This window comes from Chiroxiphia lanceolata, chromosome 29 (assembly GCF_009829145.1).
Source record: "Chiroxiphia lanceolata isolate bChiLan1 chromosome 29, bChiLan1.pri, whole genome shotgun sequence".
Taxonomy (NCBI): Eukaryota; Metazoa; Chordata; class Aves; order Passeriformes; family Pipridae; genus Chiroxiphia; species Chiroxiphia lanceolata.
Genome location: NC_045665.1, coordinates 2108950 through 2134964, shown reverse-complemented (window position 1 = coordinate 2134964; position 26015 = coordinate 2108950). Strand labels below are relative to the sequence as shown.

At 55.2% G+C, this 26015-nt stretch overlaps 1 protein-coding gene and 1 long non-coding RNA gene across 17 annotated transcripts in view; one reads left to right on the top strand and one right to left on the bottom strand.

The window, feature by feature from the left end:
* Positions 1–9335, top strand: part of MEF2D (myocyte enhancer factor 2D) — a 101068-nt gene extending 91733 nt beyond the window's left edge. For all 16 annotated transcript variants that reach the window (XM_032713069.1, XM_032713060.1, XM_032713064.1 and 13 more), the window contains one exon: positions 1384–9335. In XM_032713069.1, the coding sequence (XP_032568960.1) occupies positions 1384–1714 (331 nt within the window). In that variant the 3' untranslated portion in view covers positions 1715–9335. The remainder of the gene's footprint in view (positions 1–1383) is intronic.
* Positions 9336–17891: 8556 nt separating this feature from the next.
* LOC116799707 lies at positions 17892–19595 on the bottom strand. The gene is made up of 2 exons (XR_004361112.1): positions 19327–19595; positions 17892–18118 (listed from the first exon to the last, which is right to left on the bottom strand). It is a non-coding gene; the product is annotated as an uncharacterized LOC116799707 (long non-coding RNA).
* Positions 19596–26015: the final 6420 nt, after the last annotated feature.

Genomic DNA, 26015 nt, shown 5'->3' with positions numbered 1-26015 from the left:
GGTACCAGGGCCACTCAGAGAGAAATGGGGAATTCCTCAGAGGTGCCAAACCTGCAGAACTCCAGCTGTGACTCCTCCCTGCTGGGCCCTGGTGGGTCCACGCTGTGTTTCTGGGCGGCAGGAGCAGCTGCAAGAGGAGCCAGCCCAGCCAGCTCAGGAAGTCTGGGGAGTCCTGTCCCTGCCTCTGTCATAGGAGTGACCCAGAGTCCCCAGCTGAGATCAGAGCAGTGGCATGCTCGGGGATACTCCAAGAGCTGCATCCTGCTGTCTGTCCACAGCAGGATTGCTCCCTGCTCTCAACTGGGGGGCCAGAGATACAGCCAGAGTCAGCATTAGATGGAACAGAAGTTGCAGGATAAGGTGTCTGGAATTGTGCCCTGCTGGTGTAGGAAGAAGGTGGCTTTTAGTATTGCAAATGGATTGCTTTCCTCCAGGGAAGAAAACACAAGCACTTACATATTGGAGCAGGTTTTCTGAAGTGGATCTCCTTTTAGTCTGAAATAAAGCATCCACACACCAAGTTACTTGGTCAAAATAAAGATTTAAGCAACTTGCCTGAGATGACACTGAAACTGTGGGACAGAAAGAGGCAGGAATCGAAGAGGGGAAATCTGTGACTTTACCCCAGTCACTGAATCAAAAACTCTGATATGCCCAGCATGAAGTGCCAGGTGAATGGATGGAGGAATGGACGGATAGAAGGCAGGAGGGAGGGGTGGACTGACTAGGCTTTTGTGCAGGGAGTTCAGTTCATTTCCTCTCTACCTGGAGCACATTTTCCAGGCAGGGCAGACAGCAGCTTTCCCAGCAGCCACCCAGACCTCCTGCACCAGTATGGAAAGTCTGGATGAAATTTTGGGTTGTAGCAAAGAGGTTCCCAGTTTGGAGCAAAACCCTCCACCGTGTCTGTGCAACCCACGGGGATGCTGGGGCAGAGCTGTATGGATACCCATGGGACAGGGATGTCACACCCTGTCCTTCTCCTCCTGCTGCTTTGGGACGGTGGGTAGGATTGGAGCTGGATCGCAGGGTGCTGGGGGAGAATAGGTGCTGCTCGTGGGGTTCTGCAGGTCCCAGGTTGGCAGTGATGTGTCCTGGTGAGCGCACAGCTTGTGTGTTCTGGAGTTGTAGTGATTCATAATTCTAATTATGAATCCAGATTAGTAATCTAATCCAGGTTCATAATCCTGTGTTCATTTGGCTGTGGAATGTGCAGGTTTTGGATTCTGTGTATCGGAGGGTAAAAGGCTGTGAAAAAGATAATAATGAGAAATTTCCCATTATCTCTTTTTTCATCTGTTTCTCCCCCTCCCTCCCCTCCTGCTCTCCTCCTTCTCCTCCTCCTCCTTTCCCAACCTCTTCCCCTACCTTCTGGATGCCCAGACAAGGGAGTCACTTGTCCCACACCACCACTTTGACTGTCAACACCAACCCCAACATCAGCATCAAGTCGGAGCCCGTCTCGCCCAACCGGGAGAGGAACACTGCCACCCCGCTCAGCACCTTCCCCCACCAGCCCCGGCACGAGCCCACCGGCCGCTCGCCCGTCGACAGCCTCAGCAGCAACACCAGCTCCTACGAGGGCAGCAGCGAGCGGGACGATCCCGCCCGCCCGGATTTCAGCTCGTCCCTGGGCCTCCTGCGGCCCAGCAGCGAGCCCGAGGGGGAGAGCCCCTCCGTAAAGCGCATGCGGTTGGATACCTGGGTCACATAACGCGTCCCCGCCGTCCCTGGGAGCGCCGGTGGGGCCGCGGGAAGAGGGCGGGAGGGGCGGGGGGGCGAAACGGGTGATGGGGATGGGCTGGGGTGGGGGGAAAATTATCATAAACTGCCTGAGAAATAGCTTTAGGATTTTTGTAGGCATTCATTCTAGCGCAGCAGGCGACGCACGCAGTACATACGGCTCTCCTTGGCCGGGGCCGCGGGCTCGGGAACAGCCAAGGGTGTGGGAACGGGGCACGGGAATGGAATATCTGCGTGGTTGCCAAAAACAGCAGCCTCTGGCGATGCTCCCCCGCGGGCGGGCGGGCCGGGCAGCCGGTGCCCACTGGCTGGCGAGACCCCTCCCCGGGAAGTGGGACCGTATCCCTTGGGAAGAGCGCCTGCAGCAGGACGGGCTCCGGGGGGAGACAGGGCACAGAGCACCCCCAAAATGCACCTTCACGCCGTGCCCGGGCACTCCTGGGTCCATGTGCAGGAAGGGGCAGTTCGGAAATGATCCAGCTCTCCGAAAGCTTGAAGGGCTTTGGCAGACACCAGTTTTCCTCAAAAAGGGTTTTCCTACACCAGTTTTCCTAAACCAGCTGGAAAGGGAGGCTGAGGGGGCTTTGGTATGAAACAGGATACAACTGCATCCACAGCCTGCTTGGGCCTCCTGGATACTGGAAAGCTTAATCCAGGGAGTAAGAGGCAGATTTTTAAGTCAATCCCGTTTGCAGTTTGCATGACAAGTGGATGCAGACAGCATCCTTTCATCCTTCCTAGCAGAGCAGGGAACTCTGCCATCTCTGACCAGGGTCACTGGAACACTGGAGTTCCTCTTTCCCAGGAAAGCCTTGCCTCTGCCTGGGTGCAGTGGGTGTGCAGAGGAAGGATGAAATAATGATCCTTTGGGATTCTGCCTGAAGGTTTCTAGGCCTCAAAGGTAAGGGTGAGCTGTGTGGAAAATCTGCTCAAGTCTCGACGCAGTGATTTAGTGGAAGGAAAAAGGAAAAAGAAGGAATTTCCTTGTCTTGCCACTTGCTCTGGCAGTTTCCCGGGGAAAGGTGTCAGCACTCTGATCCCAAAATGCAGCAGCCAGCTCAGGGCTGGAGGATTTGGAGCAGAAGGGTCTGTTCCTGACCCGTGTAGGTGTTAGGGAGAGCTTTCTCCCTGCAGGCGCTCTCCTCTGGGATGCTGATTCCCCATCCCCCTCCCAGCCTGCCTTGTCACCCTGTGCAGGGACACCCCAGCCCCGCTCACCCCTGGGCTCACGGTCACAAACTGGCACAAAACCTGCCTGGATGCCACCTTTGCCAACTCCTTCAGCAGCTGGAGCCTGGCCAGGCTGAGGGGGCTGCAGAGGAGCCGGGAGCTGCTTTGGGGTCAGCTTCCTCCGAGTTGGAGCAGAGGGAGAGGACCAGAGTCACAGGGGGATTTATCCTCCTCGTGGATCCCTCTACCAGGTGTCAGCACCAGCTGAGCCTTGGAATGAGGTGGATGGCATAAAAATGTCCCAGGATGAGGACAAACCAGAAGAAAATGTATGGTTTTTTATAAACGTTTCCCAACCAAGCATTTATCCCAAAGTTTCTAATTTGGAAAAACGAGACAAAAAAAAATTGATGATTACTGTGAAATGAACAGGGGTGACCTAAAGGGAGGGGTTGGGGGAGGAGAGGAAATCCTGCAAAAATCCTTGCAGAGGGGTCACCCACACATCCCTCCTGAGCTGATACCTGCCTTGACCTTCCCTCCTCTCCCAAGGATCCATTGGTTTGGCTGTGGGGACCTGGGGAAGGGTCCAGGATGGCAGATGCTTGGCAGTGCCAGGGTTCCAGATAGTGGCATCCCCTGCCTGCAGAATGAGGCATGGAGCGATGCGTGGGATAAAATTGCCCCATCAAAATCTTGTCATATCAAATTCCTGCCACAAAGGCTTTTCCAAATAATGGTTTGATTCCTTTCCAATGATAAATTTGGAGTTCCCTCTCCTGTTCCCTCTCCTGTTCCTGCGCTCTGGAGGGCCTTGGGCAGACAAGGGTGAAGCCCCATGGTGCCAGGGAGGGCTCCTGGCAGGCTTTGTGCAGTTAACCCCCCCATCTCCCCTCCCCAAGACAAACCCAGCGGGTACCACTGTGTGCCAGGGACATGCTCGGCTCTCACCTCTGGAATGCCGGCGCGGCATCGGCGGCAGAAGCGGATCTCCCTCCCTCCATCTCCGTCTGTCTGTTGAGAAGTGGGAGAGACACTGTGGACCGTGGTCCTCCTCGCCCACGCTGTGACCCCCCGACCCGGCGATGCCCGATGTACCGGACGCGCACCTGAGCTCTTTGCACGGCCTTTGCTTTGGAAATTAGGCGGGATAACGACGTCTCATCGCTCTTGTTTTATATTTCAGTTTTTTTTTCCTTCACAAAAAAGAAACTCAACCCAACTCACTGAGGTCTGCCCCGCTGGGAGCGACACAGCAGGAGGGCCCAGCAGAGCAGTTTTCTCCGGAGACCCCAGCGGGGAGGCGGCGGCGAGACCCCTCTGGCACTTGACGCCACCGGTGCAGAGCAAACCCTGAGCGGGGAAAAAAACCAAAAAAACATTTTTGCTCATGGACTTCACGCCCTGACTCCCAAGTTCACACTTCTGCCTGGAAGCTGAGAGCCTGGAAAAACACGAAATCCAAGACACGAACGCTCTGGGTTCCGTAGATGCGGGTTTAGATGTGCCTGGCGGGGAAGGCGCCGGCGGTTCAGCGCCGGGCTGTGCCGTGCCGGACGGATCCACAGCAGCGCGGCAGCTGAACTCCACGATCCCCTGGGCTGGTGCCACGGGCAAGTATGGCTCGTGGGAAGGCGGGGCTGCCCCGGGTCAGACACGGCTTCACGTTGTGGTGAAAGGGGTTTGGGGGCTGTTTGTCGGGGTCTTCATTTTGTTGGGGGCTTAGGGTTATTTTATTATTATATTCTATTTTTTTTTTTGTCCGGGTCATTATCCTTTATTTCCCCCCAGACTGTAGTATCCGGTAAACTCCTCCTAATTTTCAAAAGACAACGAGAAGAATGACAATCTAAGAAACCAACACCCTCCTTTGTGCTTCTATAAATATGTTTCTGATCTAATTTTATTTCTTGTGCTCATCTGTACTGTTGACAGTTACAATTGTGTATAATTTTTTTTTAATTTGGAATTTTTGCGTTGTATAGGGTTTAGTTTTAAAATATATATATATTTTCCATTTTTTAAAAAGGGGTGTTGCAAAAAAAAATTGCACGATTTAAATGACAATAGTTAAAATGCTGCAGTTTTTAGAGATGTGGAAGCAAAATGGAGCTTATTTATTCTCAAAGGCTATAAAGGTGTAAAATGCATGAAGAAAAAAAAATTTACAAAAAAAAAAAAAGACAAAAAAAGTGTAACCTGAACAAAGTGTAGCGTTAAAGATTTTAAAGGATGACAACAACAAGAAAAAAAGAAAAAACCAACAAAAAAACAGCTAATATATTGTGTTTGGGCTAGTTTGCTTTTGTTTTTAATTGTTCCTTTTTTGGAGAATGAAATACAATTGTGTATATTTTCATATAAGAAGTATGCACTGAGATGTTTCCAAACTGATATGTTCCTTTCTAAACGTGTGGTTACTTACCAAAGTCTGTTTCTGATCTTTACCTTCTGAACTCTCTGTGGATGCTCCAGCCCACGCCCGCCGGGGCCTGACGCCGCGGCCACAGGTAAGCCGGGGTGGGGGCACCGGCGTCGCCCCCTCCTCTCCCTGCCCCAGGGTGGCTGATTTGGGGTGCTGGTGGATGTGACCGCGGTGCTGGTGTTGGGGGGGGGCTGTGACCCCCGTCCCGGGAAGGCTGGTCTTTCCCAGGGCTTGGCTGGCTGGTTTTGGGGTGTTTGTGCCGGCAGCGGGGGGACGGGGATGGCCAGGACCGCAGTGACCCTCCTGGGACGATGCCAGGGGAGCAGTGTTGCAGGGGGCAGATGCAGAGGAAGGGATGAGTCCCATGTGCCAGGAGCACGGAGCGTGCGAGGGCTCTGCCGCCAGCGTGTGCCGGAGTGGCCGGGGTTTGGTGCAGAGAGGAGGAGGATGATGGAAGGAGGTTGCAGGGTCTGGCTCAGGTGATGCTGCTACTGGTAGCCATAGGAGCAGGATGGGGTGGGAAGCTGCTTGCCCTCCCCGGGAGGAGATTTAGGGATGGAGCAGGCCCTAAATGATATCTTGAACCTGAAATCCCGGGAAGGGCTGCTGGCACGTGGTGAGGATGGTGATGGATCGAGGGGGATGGTCTCGCCTGCTCTGGGCGGCTGCAGGGCTGATCAGCTGGTGCCAGGGTGGGGTGTGGGGGACAGGGTGACCCCCTGCTGATTGGGGTGGTTTTGGGCGATGGCAAAGAGCTCGGCTGTGTTGGATGTTTGGATGAGGGCATCGGTGCTGGGGGGTCTGGCAGTGTGTTGTGGTTGTGCGAGGGGCACCACCAGGGGTGGTGGCAAGGAGACCCTTGGGGAAGGGTTTTGCTGCTGTTGTGTGTTTGGGGCTGCTGCCAGTGTTGGGATTGGAGGGTGATGGAAGTGTTAAATCCAGAGCTGCTGGCAACGGGCCGTGCGTGGTCCTGGGGGAAAGTGGGGCAAGGAGAAAGAGTTTCCTTTTCTTCCTCCCTTTTTCACTTCCATCTTCCCTCCCAAAATAATCTTGGCAAACCAGGGAAAAAAGCAAATTTACAAAAAAAAACACCTTTTCCTTGAAAATTTCACCTCCTGCACTTTTTTCTTCCCTTATGTTGCTCATTTGGGAGATTCCCCCTAACGCTTTGGATGGGAATTGTGAAGTTTGTCACCAGCTCTAGGGAAAAGGCTGCAAACTGCTTCTGCCAGCCTAGAGCTCTGCCAGGGGTGAGGGGCCCTCAACGTTTCAGGGGTCCCCTCCGCACGGATCCCTCTGTGTTGCTGGGGTGAGCATCCATTGGATGAGGAAGGATATTCCCAGCCATGCCTTGGTCGTGCCATCCCTGGTGCCACATCCTGCCTTGCCCTCCCATCCGTCTGGCTGAGGGCACAATTGGGGAATATTTTGGGGATTTTTACCACTTAAAGTGGCAAAAATTCATCCCTTTCCACCTCTCCCAGGGCTGTGGGCGAGTCCATAACTATGGGCTTCAGCTGAACGTTTGCTCGTTTCCCTTTCCCATGTTTATCCTTTGCCTTCCCCTCTCACTTCACTTTTCTTTCTTCTCTTTTTTCTTTCCTTTCTCTTTTTTCTCCTTTTCTATCTTTTTTTTGTTTCGTTTTGGTTTGGTTTTTTGTTTCTTTTTCTCTTCCACAAAAAATCCCAACCAGATCCGTAAACCAAGTATTATGTTTTCACTACCTCCATCCATCACCCTTCCCTTTCCGATGCCAGAAGCCATGCTCGGGATGTAAGAGGGCCTTTCCCCCTTTATTTTCCCCTTTCCTCCAGAGATTTTATCTCCTCTGTGTCCCTCTGCCCCTCCTCTCTCTGGTCTCTCACCTGTAGTGTTTTACCTGGCTACTGTAACTGTAAATAGCGAGTTTCAATCTGTTAGCGATGGTAACAGTACAGAAAACTGGTTTTGGGGTTTTTTTTTGTTGTATTGATATGAAATGAGATTATATTTTTGTCAGAGTATATTGTAATAATACTGACTTTGGACATGGCCGAGTTGTACAGCGATTTCTTGTTTAACCCTCTTGGCTCTTCCCTTGCACCCCCCTCGCCGTCCCTCCCTGCTCCCCAAGTTTCCGTGTCCCAGACCCAGACCTGGCCGGGCTCCCAACTGGGAGCAGCCACTTGGCAATGGCTTCACGCCAGGGATGCTTTTCCACAGGGTTCCCAACACGCTGGCGTGTCTCCCCGTGGGTCTGGAGAGGTCAGAAACATGCGGGAGGATATTTAAGTGAGCCTTGGATATAAGGAGGTTCCTGGTGTGCAGGGATGCTCCCGCTCTCTGCTACACTCCCGGCAGGAATCAGGGACCTCGGAGGAATGGATGAGGTCATTCCAGCTCCCCTCTCCTCCCTAGCGAGTGGAAAACCACGTTGTTTTCCAGTTTCTTCCTCCCGAGCTCCGTTCTCTGGAGCGATGCCTGTTTGGAATGTGCTTTCCTTAAGCCAGAAGAGGGTGGTGTGGCTCAGGCTGCGCCGGGATCGTCTCCGAGCAGTCTGAAGTAGTTTTCTGGGAACTGGAGGTTTTACAACATCCCCAGCCCAGTGCTGTGGGGAGAGGCGTTGGTGAGCCGGGGTGAGCTGTTCCCCCCCTGCATCCCACCCCCAAATGAGGGATTTCTTCCCTTCGGCTGGGTTTGCAGAGTGGGATTTTCCTGCTGGTGCCACCGAGATGTAGAGACCAGCCCAGTCCTCGCTCTCTGGGCACAAACCCACTGCAGAGCCTTATGGAACATCCTTTCCACAGGGAAACATGCTGTCGTGGGACAATGCTGAGATGTCCCCGTGGGCTCCCAGCATCTTCTGCAAGGCTGAGGGGTGAAGCAGCCCAGCTCAGGCCACGACACCCCTCCTCCCCACGGCTCTTTCTGAGCAGTGTGCAGACAAATAGGACACTGAAGAGGTGGGGACCATCACGGCTGTGCTGCTGCTCCCCTTTTGTGTCCCACATGGCCTCTGGGTTGGGTCTCCCCCATCCCCGTCACGCCTCTGGTTCCCTGTAGCTCAGTAAAGCAGGTAGGTGTTAGCAAACTCTGGGGTGTCTGCAACAACCTTTGTAAAATAGAATAGACCCTTTAAATGATGCACTAAAAGAAAAAAAAAAAACAAACAATAGATCCCCTCTCCCTCAGCTTCTCTGTGTGATGGTTCGTTGGATCTCCCCGCTCAGCCCGTCTGTAACAGCACAGGCAGCTCTGCATCCTCTCCCCAGGGTGCTGCACGGGTAGAAACAAAACAGGACGTGCGCTTCCCCTGAGGAGTTTTATTTATTGTTTTGAGAAGCAATTTAAAAGGAAAAAAAAATAAACTGTGTATCTATAATATATATATATATTTTTAACCTCTTTTCTTTTCCTGATGCTCCTCCACCCGTGTGTGTGTGTGTGTGTGCGCGAGTCAAGGGATTCTGAGTGGGGACCACAGTGTCCCCTTCCCCGTGTCCAGCTCTCCGGGGGACCAGGGTGTCCCCTTCCCCATGTCCAGCTCTCCAGGGGCGATGCAGCAGAAGCCCAGAAGCAGCAGTGGGAGGGGAGGGAGGATTTATGCTGAGAGCTTGTAACGTTTTAACCATGATTTTTGAATAATTCCATCTTTCTCTGGAGTATTTGCACCCTTGGGGTCTGGCCTGACCGAGAACCTCCCCCACCCTGGGGATGCCGTCGCCCCCCGTTCCCATCCCCTCCTGTCCCTGCTCCCTTGACAATCAGTGGCTCCTTCCCAGGGACTGCAGCACGTGGTTGAGACGTCTGTTTCGTTTTTTCAATATTCCTTTTTTGTGCTGTATGGTGATGCGTTATTGTATATTCCACAATAAGAAAAAAAATATATAAAAAAATGATGATAATAATAATAATTACCATGAGAAATTCTTATGAGTTTTGTTTGGAAACTCTTTCACTATATTTGTTGTAAAGAGGTTTACTATTAAAAAGAAAAAAAATACACGTTTCTGATAATTTTCCATGCCTCTGGCTCTTTCTTTCCTGCCCTCCCCATGGCAGGGTGCAGCAGGGTGTGTCTCTCTGGCCTCCAGCTCCTGCCAGAGATCCCGGCAAGGTGGGGCTGCTCCTGTGTCACCTGCTCTCGGTGGCTGCAGGTAACACTGCTGTCCCTGCTCCCACTGGGCACATGGGCCTGAGATCACCTGGATGAAAAGCAGTGGCCTGGCAGAGGGACACACCTGGAGCAGCCCCGGGGATGCAGGAGCAGGGCGTTACCCCTCTGTCCTGCTCAGGTGTTCCCAGTCTCCCTGTCTCATGTCCACAAGGGATTCAAACAGGCTGAGGACCAAGATACCGCTGGCTCGTGGAGAGTCCCCTCCCCACAGGCCACCCTGAGGAGGGGTGACGGCTGTCCTGGGGTACTCTTGGCTGCTCTTTGATGCTCTCAGATGCCTTGGGATGCTCTTGGCTCCCCTGGGATACTCTCAGTGGAGATGGTGGTCCCCACCACCCAGTTTCTGGTGCCTTACTGCTGGAGGCGCCGAGTCTTTGGGCTGGAATGGACACCCCAAGACACACCGTGCTGTGGCTCCCACAGACCCTTGCAGTCTCCTTCCAGGTCAGGCACTGCCTTTCCTACCCAAAGGTTTTCCTGGTGGGGGCTTGACTTAAGAACGAGGCCTCCCTCCACCCAGGGGTGGATTTCTGTTGGGCTTCCAGCCAGTGCGCCAGGTAAGTGTGAGCTCCTGAGGACCTGCCTTTGGTTTGGGGTCCCAGTCACACACCCCAGCTGGGTACCTCTGGGTTCAGGATACACCCAGGAATGCTGTGAGGCTGATGCCTGCAGGAAGGGCAGCAGCACCCAGCTCCTGGGGGCCTCACCTCGAATCCTGGGCCCTTCACAACGAGAAAGACATTGAGGGGCTGGAGTGTGTCCAGAGAAGGGCAGTGGAGCTGGGGAAGGTCTGGAGCACAAGAAGAGGCTGAAGGAGCTGTGGGGGGCTCAGCCTGGAGAAAAGGAGGCTCAGGGGGGACCTTCTTGCTTTCTACAACTGCCTGACAGGAGGTTGGAGCCAAGTAGGGGTCGGGCTCTGCTCCCAGGGAGCAAGGGACACAAGAAGAAACAGCCTCAGGTCGCACCAGAGGAGGTTTAGGTTGCATATTCGGGAGAATTTCTTCACCGAAAGGATGGTTGGGCACTGGCACAGGCTGCCCAGGGCAGTGGTGGAGTCCCCATCCCTGGAGGGATTTAACAGACATGTGGTACTTGGGGAAATGTTTAGTGGTGGCCTTGGCAGTGCTGGGGGAACAGCTGGAGTCGATCTTGGAGGCCTTTTCCAACCATAACAATTCCATGATTGTATGGTTTCAACTAAACCAGGCCAAGAACTACCTCCCAGTGAAAAATAGCCTTTTCACCCCAAAACTGATTGGGGGGAAGGGGAAAGATCCCCTTCCCCACCCCACGAGGGCTCTGCTCTGACCCTTTATTCCCTTTAATGCTCGTACAGCCAAGCCGTTCCCGATGCCGACCCCCCCCGGTTTTGGGGAGCGGGGGGTGGGGTTGGGGGGTCGCCCCCGCCCCGGCGCGTTTCTCCGTGTCGCCGCCAGGTGGCGGCAGAGGGCGGGGCTGGCGGCGCTGATTGACAGCTGTCAATCACCGCGGGCGGGGGGGCGGGGGGGCCGGGGGGGCGACACCGCGAGGCTGCAGAGCGGGGGAAGTTCGGGCCTCCGTGTTCCACTGACCCCCGTGCTGCGTGGCTGGGGAGTTCCTCGGTCTGGCCCGAATTCCTCGGACAGGAGTAAAACCACAGTAAAACCCGCTTTGGCGGGACCCGCTCCCGGCCACCGGCGGCACAGAACGTCAGCGCTGGCCTGGGCTCATCCCACAGCGTGGGCAGCACCTCAGGGGGGCATTCGGCTCCTGTGCTCCACTCAGGTGAGATCCACACCTGCAGAGCTGCCTCCAGCCCTGCCCCCAGCACAGGAAGGATGTGAAGCTACTGGAGTGAGTCCAGAGGAGGCCACGGAGGTTCTTCCAGAGGGCTGGAGCCCCTCCGCTCTGGAGACAGGCTGAGAGAGCTGGGGGTGTTCAGCTGGAGAAGGGAAGGTTCCAGGGAGACCTGAGAGCCCCTTCCACGGCATAAGGACCTGGCCAGACAGGACAAAGGCAAATGGGTTCCACTGCCAGAGGGCAGGGTAAGATGGGATATTGGGAAGAAATTCTTGGCTTTGAGAGTGGTGAGACCCTGGCACAGGTTGTCCAGAGAAGCTGTGGCTGCCACATCCCTACAAGTGTTCAAGGCCAGGTTGGACAAACTTTGGAGCAACCTGGTCTAGTTGAAAATGTCCCTGCCCATGGCAGAGGGATGGGATGAGATGAGCTTTATGTTCACTCCCAACCCAAATCATTCCATGATTCTCTGACTCTTTGCTGACCGAGCCAACGACAGCAGTCAGGTCTGTGGGCAGCCTGCAAGGTTTCCAACCCATGCAGATGAGGCAAGGACCTGTCTTTCCCTTAGAGGATCTGGAGCATCCACAGACTTCCCAGTGCTTCCAGAGATGAGTTTCCCCATCCTGGGAAGATGGTTTGAAGCCATCCATCTCTGAGGGGTTTCTCCTGGCAGGGCTTTGTACCGACATGTTCAGTCAGCTGAATGCCACCAGCCAGCCCCAAAATATCCCACAAAACATTTTTGTTACAAAACTCCACTTCATGCAAGCTGCTGTTTCCCAGGAGCAGGCTGGGAGCTCCAGGAGCCGGGTCTCCCTCTTCCCCAGTCAACTAGACATGGGGATGGCAACACCGAGAGTTTATCCAAAGGCTCTTTAGGGAATGGTGGATGATCCTGTTTGTCCCACAGCTCCCTCTGTGCCAGAGGTGCTCTCTGGCTGCACTGGGAAGTGGGTCTGCCTGCTGGGGGCATGGCAGCCAGAGGAAGAGGGAGGAAGGAAAGAAAAATCCTCTGCTCTGCTCACTCAGCTGGCAGCCTGGGAAGGACCTGAGTGCTGCACTCCCATATTTCCAAGTTTTGGTAACAGAGGAAGCTGGAAGCTGAAGTTTGGTTCCTCCCTATATATGGGGTTACCTTTAGTTAGAGCCTCTTCCAGCTCCAGGTCTAATCACTCCCTGCAGCCAGACACTGTTCTTTGTGTGATGGAAGAATAGCAAAAGAACAGAAAAAGAGTAGTAAAGGAATAAAGCTCAAATTCATATTATTTCTCATTTTTTGACATGTGGTCTCAGCTTAGGAGAAGGAACCCAGAATCAGTAGTCTGAGGCAACAGAGGGCATTTCAATCCCTGTTTGGCTGGATTTGATATGAGGAGGATGCCTGGGACAGCACCTTTCCAGAGAGCCAGTGCAAAATTTGCATCCATGAAACCACATGCTTTGAACATGCTGTGCACCCCCACACTCACACCCTGAGATGGCCCAAAAGCTCCTGGCTTCTCCAGAGTGTTTATTTTGCAGCCACCCTACTCACACTTTGAAGTAGATTTAAACAGCAACAACAAAATTATAGGCCCAGTATAAATCTTTAATCAGAATATGTTTCCCCCTCCGAGCCTGCACTGCTGTGCACAATCAGAACGCAAATCAAAAGAAAGCGGAGTAAATTATTCATTGGGAATCTATTCCTGCTTTCCCTACATGGGAGACTTGGAGGCAGAGTTCGGGGTGAGTGGCTGCCTCGGGACTGTTAATATTCACTCCGCTGAGCTGCGACCACAGCACTGAGGGATGGGTGAACTGCCGGGAACTGCAGCCCCTGGTTCTGCTCTCCCGTGGGGGGCAAGGGACTGGGGTGACCCATGGGTAGGAGCTCCACCAGCGTGTCCTCCAGCCCCTCGGTGCAGGACAGGATCTTCCACCCAGCCCGTGGGACGATGCTCGTGTGGCCACACCTCCCCCTGCACCAGAAATCGTCTGCACGGATTTACAGCCAGGGGAGAACGAGCCCCCTGAGCCAACCTGGTGTGTCTCACCAGCAATTCCCATCCCTCCCTCATCCCACGCATCACACCCACCTACACACACTATTTATGGGATGCCCAAGCAGACGCTGAGCCCCACCTGACCGACGGGGGCTCCGCTGCTGTTTGTCACTGATGGGATACAGAGACATCGGGAGCATCTAAACACTTTGGCAGAGCTGCCAAGGCTCTTTGCAGAATATGTTTTTAGAGGGGGGAGTAATTATTATTATTATTATTATTATTATTATTATTATTGTTGTTGTTGTTGTTGTTGTTGTTGTTGTTATTTTAAACTTCAAGGTATTTATCCAAGAAATGCCTGGGCCCATCGTTGCCGAGTGTCTGACTCGGCACATTGTTCTCGGCCGTCAGTGAAATCAAACCCCTTTTTCTTGAGGGTTTTTTTTCAATTTTATTTCAGAGTCACGCTCCACAGCACAAACTGTAAAAATACATTTTAAAACGGCCAAAACAGACAGGTCGAGACCTTTCTGCTAACAATCCTCCACCCCATCCTTGAAATCTAAAGTAGTGAAGGATTTTGCAGAAAATAATGGATCATTTTCCCATTTACCCATGATTCAAGGATTAATAACTAATCCCATCAAAGGACATCTGCTTAGATTGTTCCTTGTCAGTGAAAGTAAATAGAGCCTTTTAGTCTTTAGACCTAAACTCCTCTGAGGTTATTATGCAGAGGAACCTCCTACAAGCGGTTGCTTTCTCTGTCGTTCCTGCTGTGACTAACCCTGGAGGGAGAAAGCAAACTTTGCAAGTCCCTGGACATAAAGGTTATTTGCTAGAATGGAGGAGACTTTTATGAGAGGCCGGGTAAGCTGAGACCCTCACCCTCCCCTAAGGCTCGGCTCGGGCAGGGGGCTGCAGCCCTTTGAGCTGCTTTGTCCTGCCTCTATGGCACATTCCCCACTCCGGGGCGGGAACACAGGGGCTTTGCTCCCCTGAAAGCTTCTCCTGTGCTTCTTCAGAACAGCTCTTTCGGGGTTAAATGGGAAAAAGAGGAATTGTTTGGGTCTGGGTCCAAAATCCCCAGGGTTGACAGGAAAAGTCTGGGAGGGAGGTGGGTGTGGGAGGGATGGATGGGGCTGGGGCTCCACTGGCACACAGGGCTGGCAGAGGAACGGAGACCGTGGGGGAAGCATGGAGGGGGTGACCATAGGTGTTGAGGGCAAAAAACCTGGGCAATAACAAACTTCCTGTTAAACAATGGGCTGTTGGAGCATGACTTGAGCCTGTCATCAGTGGGGCTCCCAAAGCTGCTTTTCTGGACATGGAGACATTCCCAAAAGAATTCTGGCCAGGAGGGGCTCAGCCAAAATGTGAGCAAATTGCCTCAAATAAGAGGAGTCCTGTCTCTTCCTCTGCCCAGGAGCTGTTCTCCATAAATATTAAGTAATGGGCCTACCCAGGGCAGATCCCTCGGGGTCACCTGGGGAGAGCCCAGTGCAGGGTACGGCGGATCCCAGCTCCCTGTTCTCTCCTTCTGCTGGGGTGGAAATAACCACCGTTGCCTGTGCCAGGCCATTGGAGGGATGCATGTTGTAAGCATTTCAGAACATCTAAAATTAGACTTTGTCTTTTTTTCCCCCTACCAGAACATGGCTGAATGTCTCATCCACCAACACCAGCTGTGGATTTTTTTACTCTCACTTTGGAAAAAGCTTCCTCAGAGATACAGACAAAAAAGAAACGCCGCTCCACCCTCTCCCTGGTGCACACAAAATACGAGAGTAATTACAAACTGAGGCTGTGGGCCCCAAACCTGGACCCTGCTCTGAGCTATTGAGGGAAATCTTTCAAAGCCCAAATGGAAACCAGCCCCATCGGCCTTTTGCTGTCGGGGGGAGGCTGGTCCTGCTGTGCTCAGCCCTCCAGCCCTCCGGACCCGCAGCCCCATCGTCCCTGTAATCCAGACTCGGCTCCGAGCTCCGGCGAAGGGAACAATTGCAGGCAGAGCCAGTGGGAGTTCAAAAGGAGCAATACTGAATTAAACGATAGCAATTTCCCTTATTTTCTGCTGCTTAAAGGTGCACGCTGGGAATGTTTAAATATCCTTGTTATCCCCTTCAATACCTAGGGAACATTTTTTAACGAGCTGGGCTGCAATCAGGCCGTGTTCGTGCCAGGCATCTCTTACAACAGCCATTCTCCAAAAGAGCTGTCCAGATCAAAGCCTTTTGAGGCAGAAGAAAAGGCACCTGCTGGACTGAGGGCTCTGGGCAGCTGGGTGAGCCAGGGTAGGTGCCGGGGGGACACTTCACCCAATTTTACCGACACAAAACAGAGCTCCCCTCCTCTCACAAGAGGGAAATTTTGGTATTTGGTTTAGGTTTAGTCTTTGGGTTTGTTTTTTTCCTGGCTTTTTTTTTTTTTTTATATTGATTTGGGGATGAGCTGAAGCTGAGGATAACATCACGTCTCAGGCTGAGATGGTCTGATACAAATGAACTTACTTGTTTTCAGGCTCCAGCCCCCTTCCCCTCTGAAACTACCAGGTTACGTAGGTGCCTTTGAAGGCATCGAGCCACTGTTTGGCCTCTGGGGTGAACTATTAAAATCTCCCAAGCTGTTAAAATCTCTGCCTGAGGTAGGAAAATGCTGGGGAAAGAGGCAGGAGGAAGGCACGAGGCTTTGCAGCCCTGAGCGGACTCGGAGGAGAAGGGATTGTCTCACTGCGGGGTCCAGTCAAGGTTGGAGCAAAGGGAGCAGGTGCCCAGGGTGGAGGCTGCGGGCAGGCAGTGGCTGCCTCTACACCACTGGCACAGCCCTGCAGGCCTGGGGATGGCTCTGGAGCTTCTCTGATGCTGTTCCTTCAGTGTGCACCCGCTTGCTTCAAAATGCGGCCGGCTTTTGTTGCCATTTTCTTTGTCTGGTGGCACCGCATGGGAAAGTGCCCAGCGAATGCAGGGAAGGGCCATCCACGAGGTTGAGGGGTTTGCAGTGAGACAAAGACATTTATTTAGAAATTACCCAGCTCCAGACCCCTCTTCCTCACCCATGAGCCACTAATCTGCCCAGGCACCTGTACCCCAAATTTTGAGGTGACTGGGACTGCTGGGAGAATCTCAAATGAAAACCTGTATCTGAACATCCCATGGTAGCAGTCACACACAGGTTCAGAGGCAGTGGTGGTTGTGTTGAGTGGTTTATACAAAATACATGTGGCTTGTCTAAAGTCACACATATTTGTGGATATATCAGAGCAAATACTTAAAAAGCCAAAAATCATCTTTGATCCATATGTGACATTTCTTCCAGAGCTGAAACACCTCCAGCATGGAGCCTCTCTGAGCTGGCAGGGGAAAAAAGGAGGGAATTTCCCTTAAAAATCCCAGCAGGGAAGCTCCATGCTGGGGCCCTGCAGGCTCCCTGCACCTTGCACAGCCTCAGAGGCGCTCGCTGGTGTCCAGCACCCACCAGTGAGCACAGGGAGCACCCACTGTTTTTCCCTAAGCAGGGAAGGGCTGCAGACAGGGCGTTTTGCAGTGGCTATTTTGCACCTCCACACTCACAGGGGCAGAGGGAGTATCTGTATCTCCCTACAGGAGCCCTGCAAGGAGGGAGCCCGAGTTGCTTGGGTGGATGGAGCTGGAGTGTGCCCTGTGCAGCTGGGTAGAAATCCCACTGTGCTCCCACCCTGCCCGGGGCCTCCGTGTGCCACACCTGTGGTGCACACACCCTCCATGCACAGGGCACGCACGCACAGGGCACACACGAGGCGGGTACACTTGGATAGGGCAGCACACGTGGGGTTCATGCACACCCCGGGGGTTTCTGTGCAGTTTTGGGGGTGCTGCTCCCGAATCACGTGTCCCGTCCCCCCCCCCCGCGATGTGTGTGACCTCTCCCCGGGTCTCACCTTGGCAGGGGGTGGGGAAGGGGCTGGGAGGACAGAGCTGCACCCGCGGCGTTGTGTTACCTTGCAAAGACTCGTAGAAATAAAACCCGGGGGGGGGCTGCACCAGGTGGGGGACACTCCTCGCCTTGCGCGCTGCAAACCGGACCCTTCCGGGCGGACTTGCGAGTTTTCTTTGGGTTTTATTCTTTTGCGGGTGCGAGGGCTGGGTGGCTCCCTGCGGGGGCAGGGGGTTGTGGGGGCGGCTTCTCCGCGGCCTCCGCGGAGCGCAAGTGCCCCGGGACCGGGAGCGGCGGCGGGGGTTCCGCGGGTCCCTGCCCGTCTGCCTCCCCCGGGACACCCACCGCCGAAAATCCCGGGTTTCCGAGGTGAAAATCCTCCTGGATTATCCGAGACTGACCGTCCCCGCCGCCGCAGCCCGGGATTTGCCTTCCAGCAGAAACTCGCTTTAAAAATAAGTTTAAAGCTCCCGTTTTGCGGCACTAACGCCCCTTTCCCTGTCGTGTGGCAGCGCCTGGCGCTGGAAAAATAAATGTGAGATGAGACGGGCACAAAACGGGCTGGAGGCAAAGGCTGCGTGCCTTCCACTGGAGGAGCCAGCAATGCCGAGGGAATTCCGAAAAAATTTCTCTCTCTCTTTGCTCCAACCCCTCCTCTTTAAAGTTCAGTACTAGATAAAATAGAGCGGCGCCCAAAAAAAAAATCAAGGTCTGTCCCAGCAGAAGGCAAAGGTCCCCACTTTCTTTAATTGTTACTTCGGGAAAAGGAGGGAAAAAATAATAATCCACCTTTTTTTTTTTTTTTTTTTTTTTTTTTTTGCATAAACTGGTGGGCGAAGCCGCCGTCCTTGCTGGCGGGCGGGGAAGTGATGCCAGAGGGTCTCGGAGCTGGAGTGATGATTTCTGCAGGGAAAACGCTTCGTCTCGTTGGTCGTCGGTAGCTGTGAATTTGCCAAGAGAGAAGAAACCGAAAAGGAATTTTAATTCTTTTAATTTCCTTTCTAAACAGTGTTCTCTGCATTTCGAAGCTCACGGGAGGTTTGCAGGAACAGGCGGCTGAATTCCTCAAATATAAATAATAACCAAATCAAACTACAGAATGGGACGGACGGAGATGCTCGGGGTGATGGAGGGTCCCTCTGCCCGGGGCCGCGGCTGTTCCCGGTTCTGGCCATTCGGAGTAAAAAAATGAATGGGAAAAAATTTATTATCGTAATAATAAATCCTGGTGACTCGGGAATTAAAGAGGGATAGGGTAGAGGAACGCAGAGAGCAGCGACCCAGACGGGGCTGAGAAAAGCGGCTCAGCTGCCGAGGTGCGAATGCAACGGCTGAAAAGAGCTTTCCCCAAATAAAATAAAATAAAAATAAACTCAAAAAACCGGAAAGAAAGAAGGAAAAAGATCCACGCAATTAACTCTGTCCCCACGGCTGTTGCGCTTGCAAGCAGGAATAACCCGGGCTCGGGCACACGGAGCCGGCCAGGCTTGAGGGGATGCTGCGGTGTCCCCGGGGTTGGGCTGCTGCCACCCCCATGCCCCCCAGAGGCCTTGGGAATGTTTTGTTCACTTTGACTATTTTTTCTATATTTTTAGTATTTAAACCAAGCCGCAAAACATGCTTAGCGTGAGGAATCGTTTCCTGATTTCAGTTCTTTCTCGTTATTTGGGGGTTTGGGCGGAGGCTGAAAGAGAGAAAATGTTATTTATTTGCGGGAAAAATTAAAAATAGTCTAGAGCAGGGTAGAATATTGGAGCCCAGCTTGAAACGGGCATTATTCTTCTTTAATACGCCGTGATTAGGGTTTGTGGAAGGAGGAAAACAAAGTCAATTCCCCAGTCGAGGGGGGAAGCCGGGGGGAACTTCATGAGGTGCCACTGAGGGAGACGCTGCGATGCCCCCACCCCGAGCCACACCGCGGAAAAAACCCGCTCCCCGCGCTGCTCCTGCCATGACCCCCCAGCTTTAATCAGCATTCAGGAAATGCCAGGGAGACTTTGCCACTAATCTGTGCTTATTAAGCAAAAAACCCTACGATGCTTATAAAATCGCAGGTAACAAGGAAACCCGCTATCGAGTGCGTGTGCCGGGGATCGCCGCTTTATGGTGGGGGTTTTTTATTAATAAAACGCAAGAAGTCAGGAATTACCTTTAAAACACTCCTTCGGACCGGAGCTGGAGCCGTCCGGCCCCTGCCCCGGCCCCCCGCGTGTCCCCGAAGTACCGGGTTATTCCCGATATATGCTGCGGGAACCGCGCGGTTTTTGGGGGCTGCTCGGCCGGTGGAGGGACCCCCACACACACCCCGGCCAGGCCGTGCTGCTCACTCGGAGTTTATTTCAAAGGGAGAAAAATTTTATTTGATTTAAGGAGCGAATTCGGAGCAGCCACGCGGGCCCCGGGTGCGCGTGTCTGCGACCCCCCCACCACTCCCGAGCTCTTTGTGCCCCCACGGCCTCACCGTTTTCCTTTAAAACCCGCCAAATCCCCCCAAATAACCTTTTCCCCTCCTTGTCCCCGTTCCCCCGCACGCATCACCCCAATCCCCACCCCAAACCCTGCTGCGGTTCTCTCGCCCCCCGCGCCTCCGTGGCTGCGGAGGAGAGAGGTTGCCATATTTGCATATATGGTAATGAGTTCTTAATTGCCAGGCTTGCTGCGCTTTGCTGATCGATTTCGAGCAATCCAGAGGTTAAGGAAGCTTGGAAATAGCGCGGCTCCCCCTTTCCCCCCAGCCCCCCTCCCGACCCCCCCCAGCGCGATGGAGCTGGCCCCGCATTTGCATCCCAACTTTTTTTGACTCTCACACGTACACTTTACGTATCGGCTACGTGGAGGCTCCTCGGCCGCTCCTATATATCCTTACGCCGGGCACGGCCCCCGCTCCTCCGGCGGCGGCTCCGGGCTCGGGGCCACCGTGAAGACCCGCGGGCCGCGGGGCCCGGGGGCGAGTCGGGCCGGGGGCGGGCAGGTGAGGGTAGGACAGGTGAGGACAGGGCAGAGTGGGCAGGCAAAGAGAGCGGGGGAGGGAAGGCAAGATAGGCAGTCAGGGAGAGCAGGAAGGGAGGGCAGGTGGGCAGACGGAGCAATGCAGACAGGTAGGCAAGGAGAGCAGTGCAGGCGGGGGGGGGCAGGTAGGCAGGCAAGCAGGGAAGGCAAGGAGGGCAGTGCAGGCAGAGAAGGCAGGTGCAGACAGGGTAATGCAGGGAGGGCAAGCAGTGCAGGATGAAGAGCAGGGCAGAGAGGGCAGCGCAGAAAGGACCCGCTGCCCATACGGGAGCATCCCCCGCCGCCCAACGCCCCGAGCGGGGTGAAGAAGCAGGGGGAACCCGGGAGAAAGAAAGAGGAGCGGCCGGGCCGGACTCTGCCGGCCGACCATCGCTCGTCCACCCCCGCCCCGCACTCGCGGCCGGGCCGGGGAGCGGAGCCCCCGCGAAGCCCCCGCAGCCCCCCGCAGCCTCCCGCACCGCGCGGGGCCGGCCCCGCAGCCGGACAAACAATGTGAGACTTGGCGGAACAAAAGCGGTGGGGCTTGAGTTGCTGAACACGTCTGAGGCCAGACGAGCCGCGCGATTTATTGGACTCGGTAAGAAAACCATAATAAAAAAAAAATAAGGGGGGCACGGGGAGGCGGGGGGCGGACGGGGGGGAGGGAGGACTCTCAAAGCGTCTTTATTATGGGTTGGGGGCGGCAGAGCTGCGGGGCCGGGTGGAGGATGCCCCGGGAGAGGGTCCAGCTCCTGCTTGGGGCTGGGGGCGAGGGTACACCCAAGGCCGGCTGCGGGGTGGGAGTTTCTCTCAAAGCCCCGAGGGCAGGGGGAGCTTCCCTCCCTCTTCCTCTCCCCTCTCCCTCTCCCCCCACCCCGGCACCCCGGCATCTGAGCTAAGAGAGTTTGGGGACGGTCGAGCGCGGTCTCCCGAACCACCGTGATTTTCTCTCGGTCCGCGGATGACCCAGACCCACTCCGAGTGAGGGACGGTTTCACTTCTTCCACCTTCTCCCGGCTCGAGGACCCAGTTTTGGGGTGCGGATGCCCCGCTGGAATCCCCCTCTCCACCTCGGGCAGGGAATGGGAGAGGCCTGGCAGGACACGGCCATTCCCAGTCCTCGTCCCCCACCCACGCACGCCCGTGGGCTCATTGTTACCCTCCACGCCAGGCCACGGGGCTTTGCGCTTTGCTGGAGGCGATGCTCGCGGGGCGTGGAGCGACTCCTGCACCCGCGGTGGGGGGGAGAGGCACCCCCGAATCCTCGCTCCTGCAAGTGGCTTCCCCGCAGGAGAGGCCGAGGGGGCCGACAGGGGCCGGGCCGGGTCGCAGCGCGGAGCGTGGGCGGTGTCGCGTGGGGACACGCACACGGGTGACCCGGGAAGTGGAGGGCCCTGTCACCTCCATCCCGGAGTAAGATTTTGGGAGAGGAGGGAGCGGGATACGCAGAGCCGAGTGTTCCCCGGATCCGCACCCCGCTATGGAATAAGCAAATCCCAGTAGATGGGGCTGGGAGTGAATTAAACCCGCGTGGGAACAGAGTCGGTGCGGAGGTTCCACGCCTCCTCCGTGCGCGGCGGAGCGCAGCCGGGTGCGGAGCGGAGAGGACATGATCCCTCCCCCGCCTCGCAAACTTCTCCTTGCGCGGCATTTCTCAAATTTCTCCCCCCACCCCAATCAGGTTCGACCCGCTCCATCACTCGCCAACCCCCCGCAGTAAATAACCAGCCGTGGGGCGACCCCGCCGAGGCTCCCCCTCATCAGGCTGCGAAGGGCACCCAAATTAAGTGGATTTAGGGTTTTTTTAGCACTTATTGGAGCCAGACGTGATGCCCCGGCCGAAATCCGCCTCTCGATTGCAGCGGGCCCGGGCGCCTGGTGCTACCACCGATGGAAAATCCCTCTCGGCTTTTTTTTATTTTCTGCTAAGGAAGCTTTAATTTCTATTTCTTTTAATTTGTATTTTTTTTTACTTGTGTTTTAGTTCTTATTTTCCTTTTCCTTTTCTTTTTCTTGGTTGGTGTTGGGTTTTTTGTTTGTTTGTTTGTTTGTTTTTGGTTTTTTTTTTTTTGTGTGTGTGTGTGTCTTTAAAATCCTGATCCTTGCAGTCTGTCCTTGAGTCTCCCGTCTGCGCGGGGAAGGAGAAGAAGCTGCGCTCAAAGAGTGCGCGGGGAAAAATCAAACCGAGCTTATTTTAGGTTATTTTTCAGTTCGTGCGCGGATTCCCTGCTCTGCAGAAAACCACTTGGTACCCACGGGGTCAGGCTCTACCCGGCTTGGCTCTGTTTTTAGTCCCCGAAAATTAAGTTTTTATTTATGCACTGGTGTGCATGGAAATTTTAGGGCTGGAAATCCTCAAATTTGCCGTTATTGGGGCGATCCCGCGATCGCGGCGGCTCCTTCTGTTTCCCGGCGATTTGGATTTCTTTTTTTTTTTTCTTTCGGGAAAACAGCAAAGCACGGAGCAGGTTTTTATTTGCCAAGAGACTCAAAATACACCCGAGCATCTTCTGTTAATCGCTCGTGTCCTTCCCTAAATCCTCCCAGATCGGGATGACTCTAACGCGATTTTATTATTAAATAAAATTAGAACTAAAACTGCACTGTCATCGGGGAGAATCCAAGTTTGAAAGCGAAATCCGTGTCTTTGCAGCCTTTCTCAGGATGAATCGCAAAATTCGTCGTGTTTTTTCTTTTGGCGGGTTAAAAAAATAATAATTATAATTTCTGAAGGAGCCTGAAATAGAAATTTAGATTTTTTTTTAAATGTGGATTTAATAAAAAGGAGAATAAAAAGAGGGAAGGTGTGTGGTTGTGTCTCCAAAATCCCATCTCAGCGAGGGTGGGGAATGGCTGAAGCCGGCCCCGCCGGGACCCTGCAGAGCTGCTCCACCGACACCCACGTGTGGGGGCTGCGCGGACACCCCCGGTGCTGCCGGCTCTTTAACCGACCCTTTCTGTGTCTTCTCTTCCAGGAGAGCCCTGGCTCTGGGTCCAGTGGCTGCTTCCTCCCCGGCCGGCCCCAGCCCCGCTCTGCCCACGGGGGAGAAGCCGCTCGCGTGGGGAGCGCGGCTCAGGTGGGTGACGGGGAAACAAGGAGGGAGAAATCCCGGGGACCGCCAGCCCCGGGGCGCGAGCAGCTCCGGGAGGGCGTGGGAAGGGCCCTTTGCCTAAAAGAAATTGGGGGCTGCAATTCAGTTGGGGGTCGCAGGTGGGGGGGAATCCCCTGATGCCTCCAAAAGGTGCTGCATCCAACCCCGCCCTCCATCCCCTGCGAGCACCCACAGAGTCTTCCTGAAATCTACATTTTCCTCCCCAACCAAGTCTAGAAGCAGACGAAGGGAAGGGGGAAAGGTGCAACGACACCCCACACCCCAAACCCTCCCGTGCAGACGGGGGCCCACAGAGAAGCCAGGCTGGAGGCCACGGGGAGGGGCTGTCGGCGGAGCAGCGACAGTCCTGGGGGGCAGAGCACCAGCCCCGGGAAATGGGGCCAGAATGGTTTGGGCTGTCCATAAGGCTGAGCTGTTGGGACCACCCTCCCGGGCAAGTTCGGGAACCCCCAGGACTAAGAAGGTTCTCTGCTGCCTCGATGCCTCACAGGACCCTCCCTGGGGTTATTTCCACATCCCCTGGCCCCCTTTCCCCACTCCCAGGCAGAGCTGTAAGTGCTGGGCCTGATGGGAGCCAGACCAGTGGACTCCCGTTTTCCCAGTGGGGGCAACTGGGAGAGAGGACCCTGACAGGGCGGGCATGCCACCAGCTGCACTGATGGTGACAGTGGGAGAATCTGGCTCCAGGAAGGAGACAAAAGCCGTGAGTAACTTCCCACTCTAAACTCACAGAGCCAAACCCAGCTGGCTTTATGCTAGGAAAAAAAACTCCGAGGTGAAGAGGAATTTTAAGAGAAAATGCCGGGGGGGGGGGGAGAGGGAACAACCCTCAAGCTCCATTCTTGTTCAAGGAAAAATCATGGCTTTATTTTTGGTGGGATCTGTATTACAGCAGGAAAATCAAAGGGTAGTTAGTGGCCTGTGGGGTTAAAACTACAAAAATAAAGTAGCATTTGATTCCATCTGGGAGCTGCACAGCCCGGCTGGGCCCCAGTGGCACCGGCACCACTTGGACAGCAGCAGCAACGCAGATGAGCAGAGGTTCCCCTCCCCGAGAAAGGAGAGCCCGGGGGGCTGAGCCTGGGGGGCAGAGAGGAGGAGAGTTGGAGAGGTGGGGTGATGGTCATGGCTGGTGGTGGGGTGGGTGGTGGCAATGGGTGGTGGCCAGTGGTGGTGATGAGGGTGATGGTGATGAGGAAGGTGGTGGTGATGGTGCCAAGGGTGATGAACGGGATGGACATGAGGATGACGGTGGTGATGACGGTGCTGAGGGTAGTGAACAGGGTGGTGATGAGGGCGATGGTGCTGAGGGTGGTGAATGAGACGGTGGTGAGGGTGATGGTGGCGATAATGATGCTGAGGGCGGTAAACGCGAGGTGATGAGGGTGATGGTGATGAGGGTGATGGTGACGGCGGGTGATGGTGCTGGCGATGGCGATGGTGGTTCTGAGGTGGGTGAGGTGATGGTGATGGACGGCGGCGGTGGTGGGGGCGATGATGGGGAAGGGTGATGGAGGTGACAGAGACGGGGGTGAGAGGGACGAGGGCGATAGGGATGGGGGGGTGACGGGCGGCGGCGACGCGCGTGTGCGCGCGGCTCGCGGCCCCTCCCAAACCCATTGATGAACCGATGGGCGCTGCAGAGGGGTGGGAGCCGGGGCGGGTGACGTCAGGAGGGGCCGAACCAATGGGCTCGCCCGGAGAGGGCCGGGAGTGGGAAAGCATGAATGAAAAGTGCCGCGCGCCGCTCCCCCCGGCGCAGAGGCTGCGGGCAGCGGGGCGGGCAGCAGGTACGAGCCGAGCCGAGCCGAGCCGAGCCGAGCCGAGCCGAGCCGAGCCGAGCCGAGCCGAGCCGAGCCGAGCCTTGCTGAGCCCAGCCGAGCCGTGCTGAGCCCAGCCGAGCCTTGCCGAGCCCAGCCGAGCTGCCAGCAGGGCCCCGAGCTGCCGGCAGGGCCCCGGCCCCGCGCTGCCGGCGCTCCGCTTCGCGGGAGAAGGCGGGGGCGGCGGAGCCGCGGCATCTCGGCGGAGCGAGGGCTCCGCGTCTTCCCCGCAGCGCGCGGAGGCTGCAGGTGAAGGAGGGATGGGAGCGGAGCAGGTCGCTCGGCGAGGGGAGGGATGCGGGTGGAGGCGGGCGGCTGGGACTGCGGGGTGCCGCGGGGAAGGGGAGGGGTGAGGGTTCCTCCCCTGGAGAATGGAGGGATGCGGGATGCCCTGGAGAGGAGGAGCGGTGCGGGGATGCGCGTTCCTTCCCAGAGGAAAGAAAGGTGGAGGGACGCAGGTCACTCCGGAGAAGGAGATGGATTCTCCCCCACCCCCGGAGAAAGGAGGGATGGAGGGATGCAGAGCCCACGAATGAAGGATGGAGGGATGCGTGTTCCCCGCGAAAGAAGAAAGGACGGAGGGATACGGGGAGAGGAAGGCGAGGGATGCGGGTCCACACCAGCGGAAAGCTCCGGTCCCCCCCGAACGAACGGCGGGATGCGGGTCCCGGTCCCCGTGCAGAGCCGGGGTCCTGAGCCGCGAGCATGAGTCTCTCCCTTCCTTCTTTCCTCCTTTCATCATTTCCTCTGTGTTTTCTGTGTTTATTCATTGCTTCTGTTCCCCCAGATCTTGGCTGAATCCAAAGCATCACAAGTTATTATTTATATTAACCGGCAGGTTTTTATCGTAGTCATTTTGTTTAGAGAGCGTTAAACGCGTTTCTGGGTGGGGAAACGTCCTTTTGGTCTTCTATGCA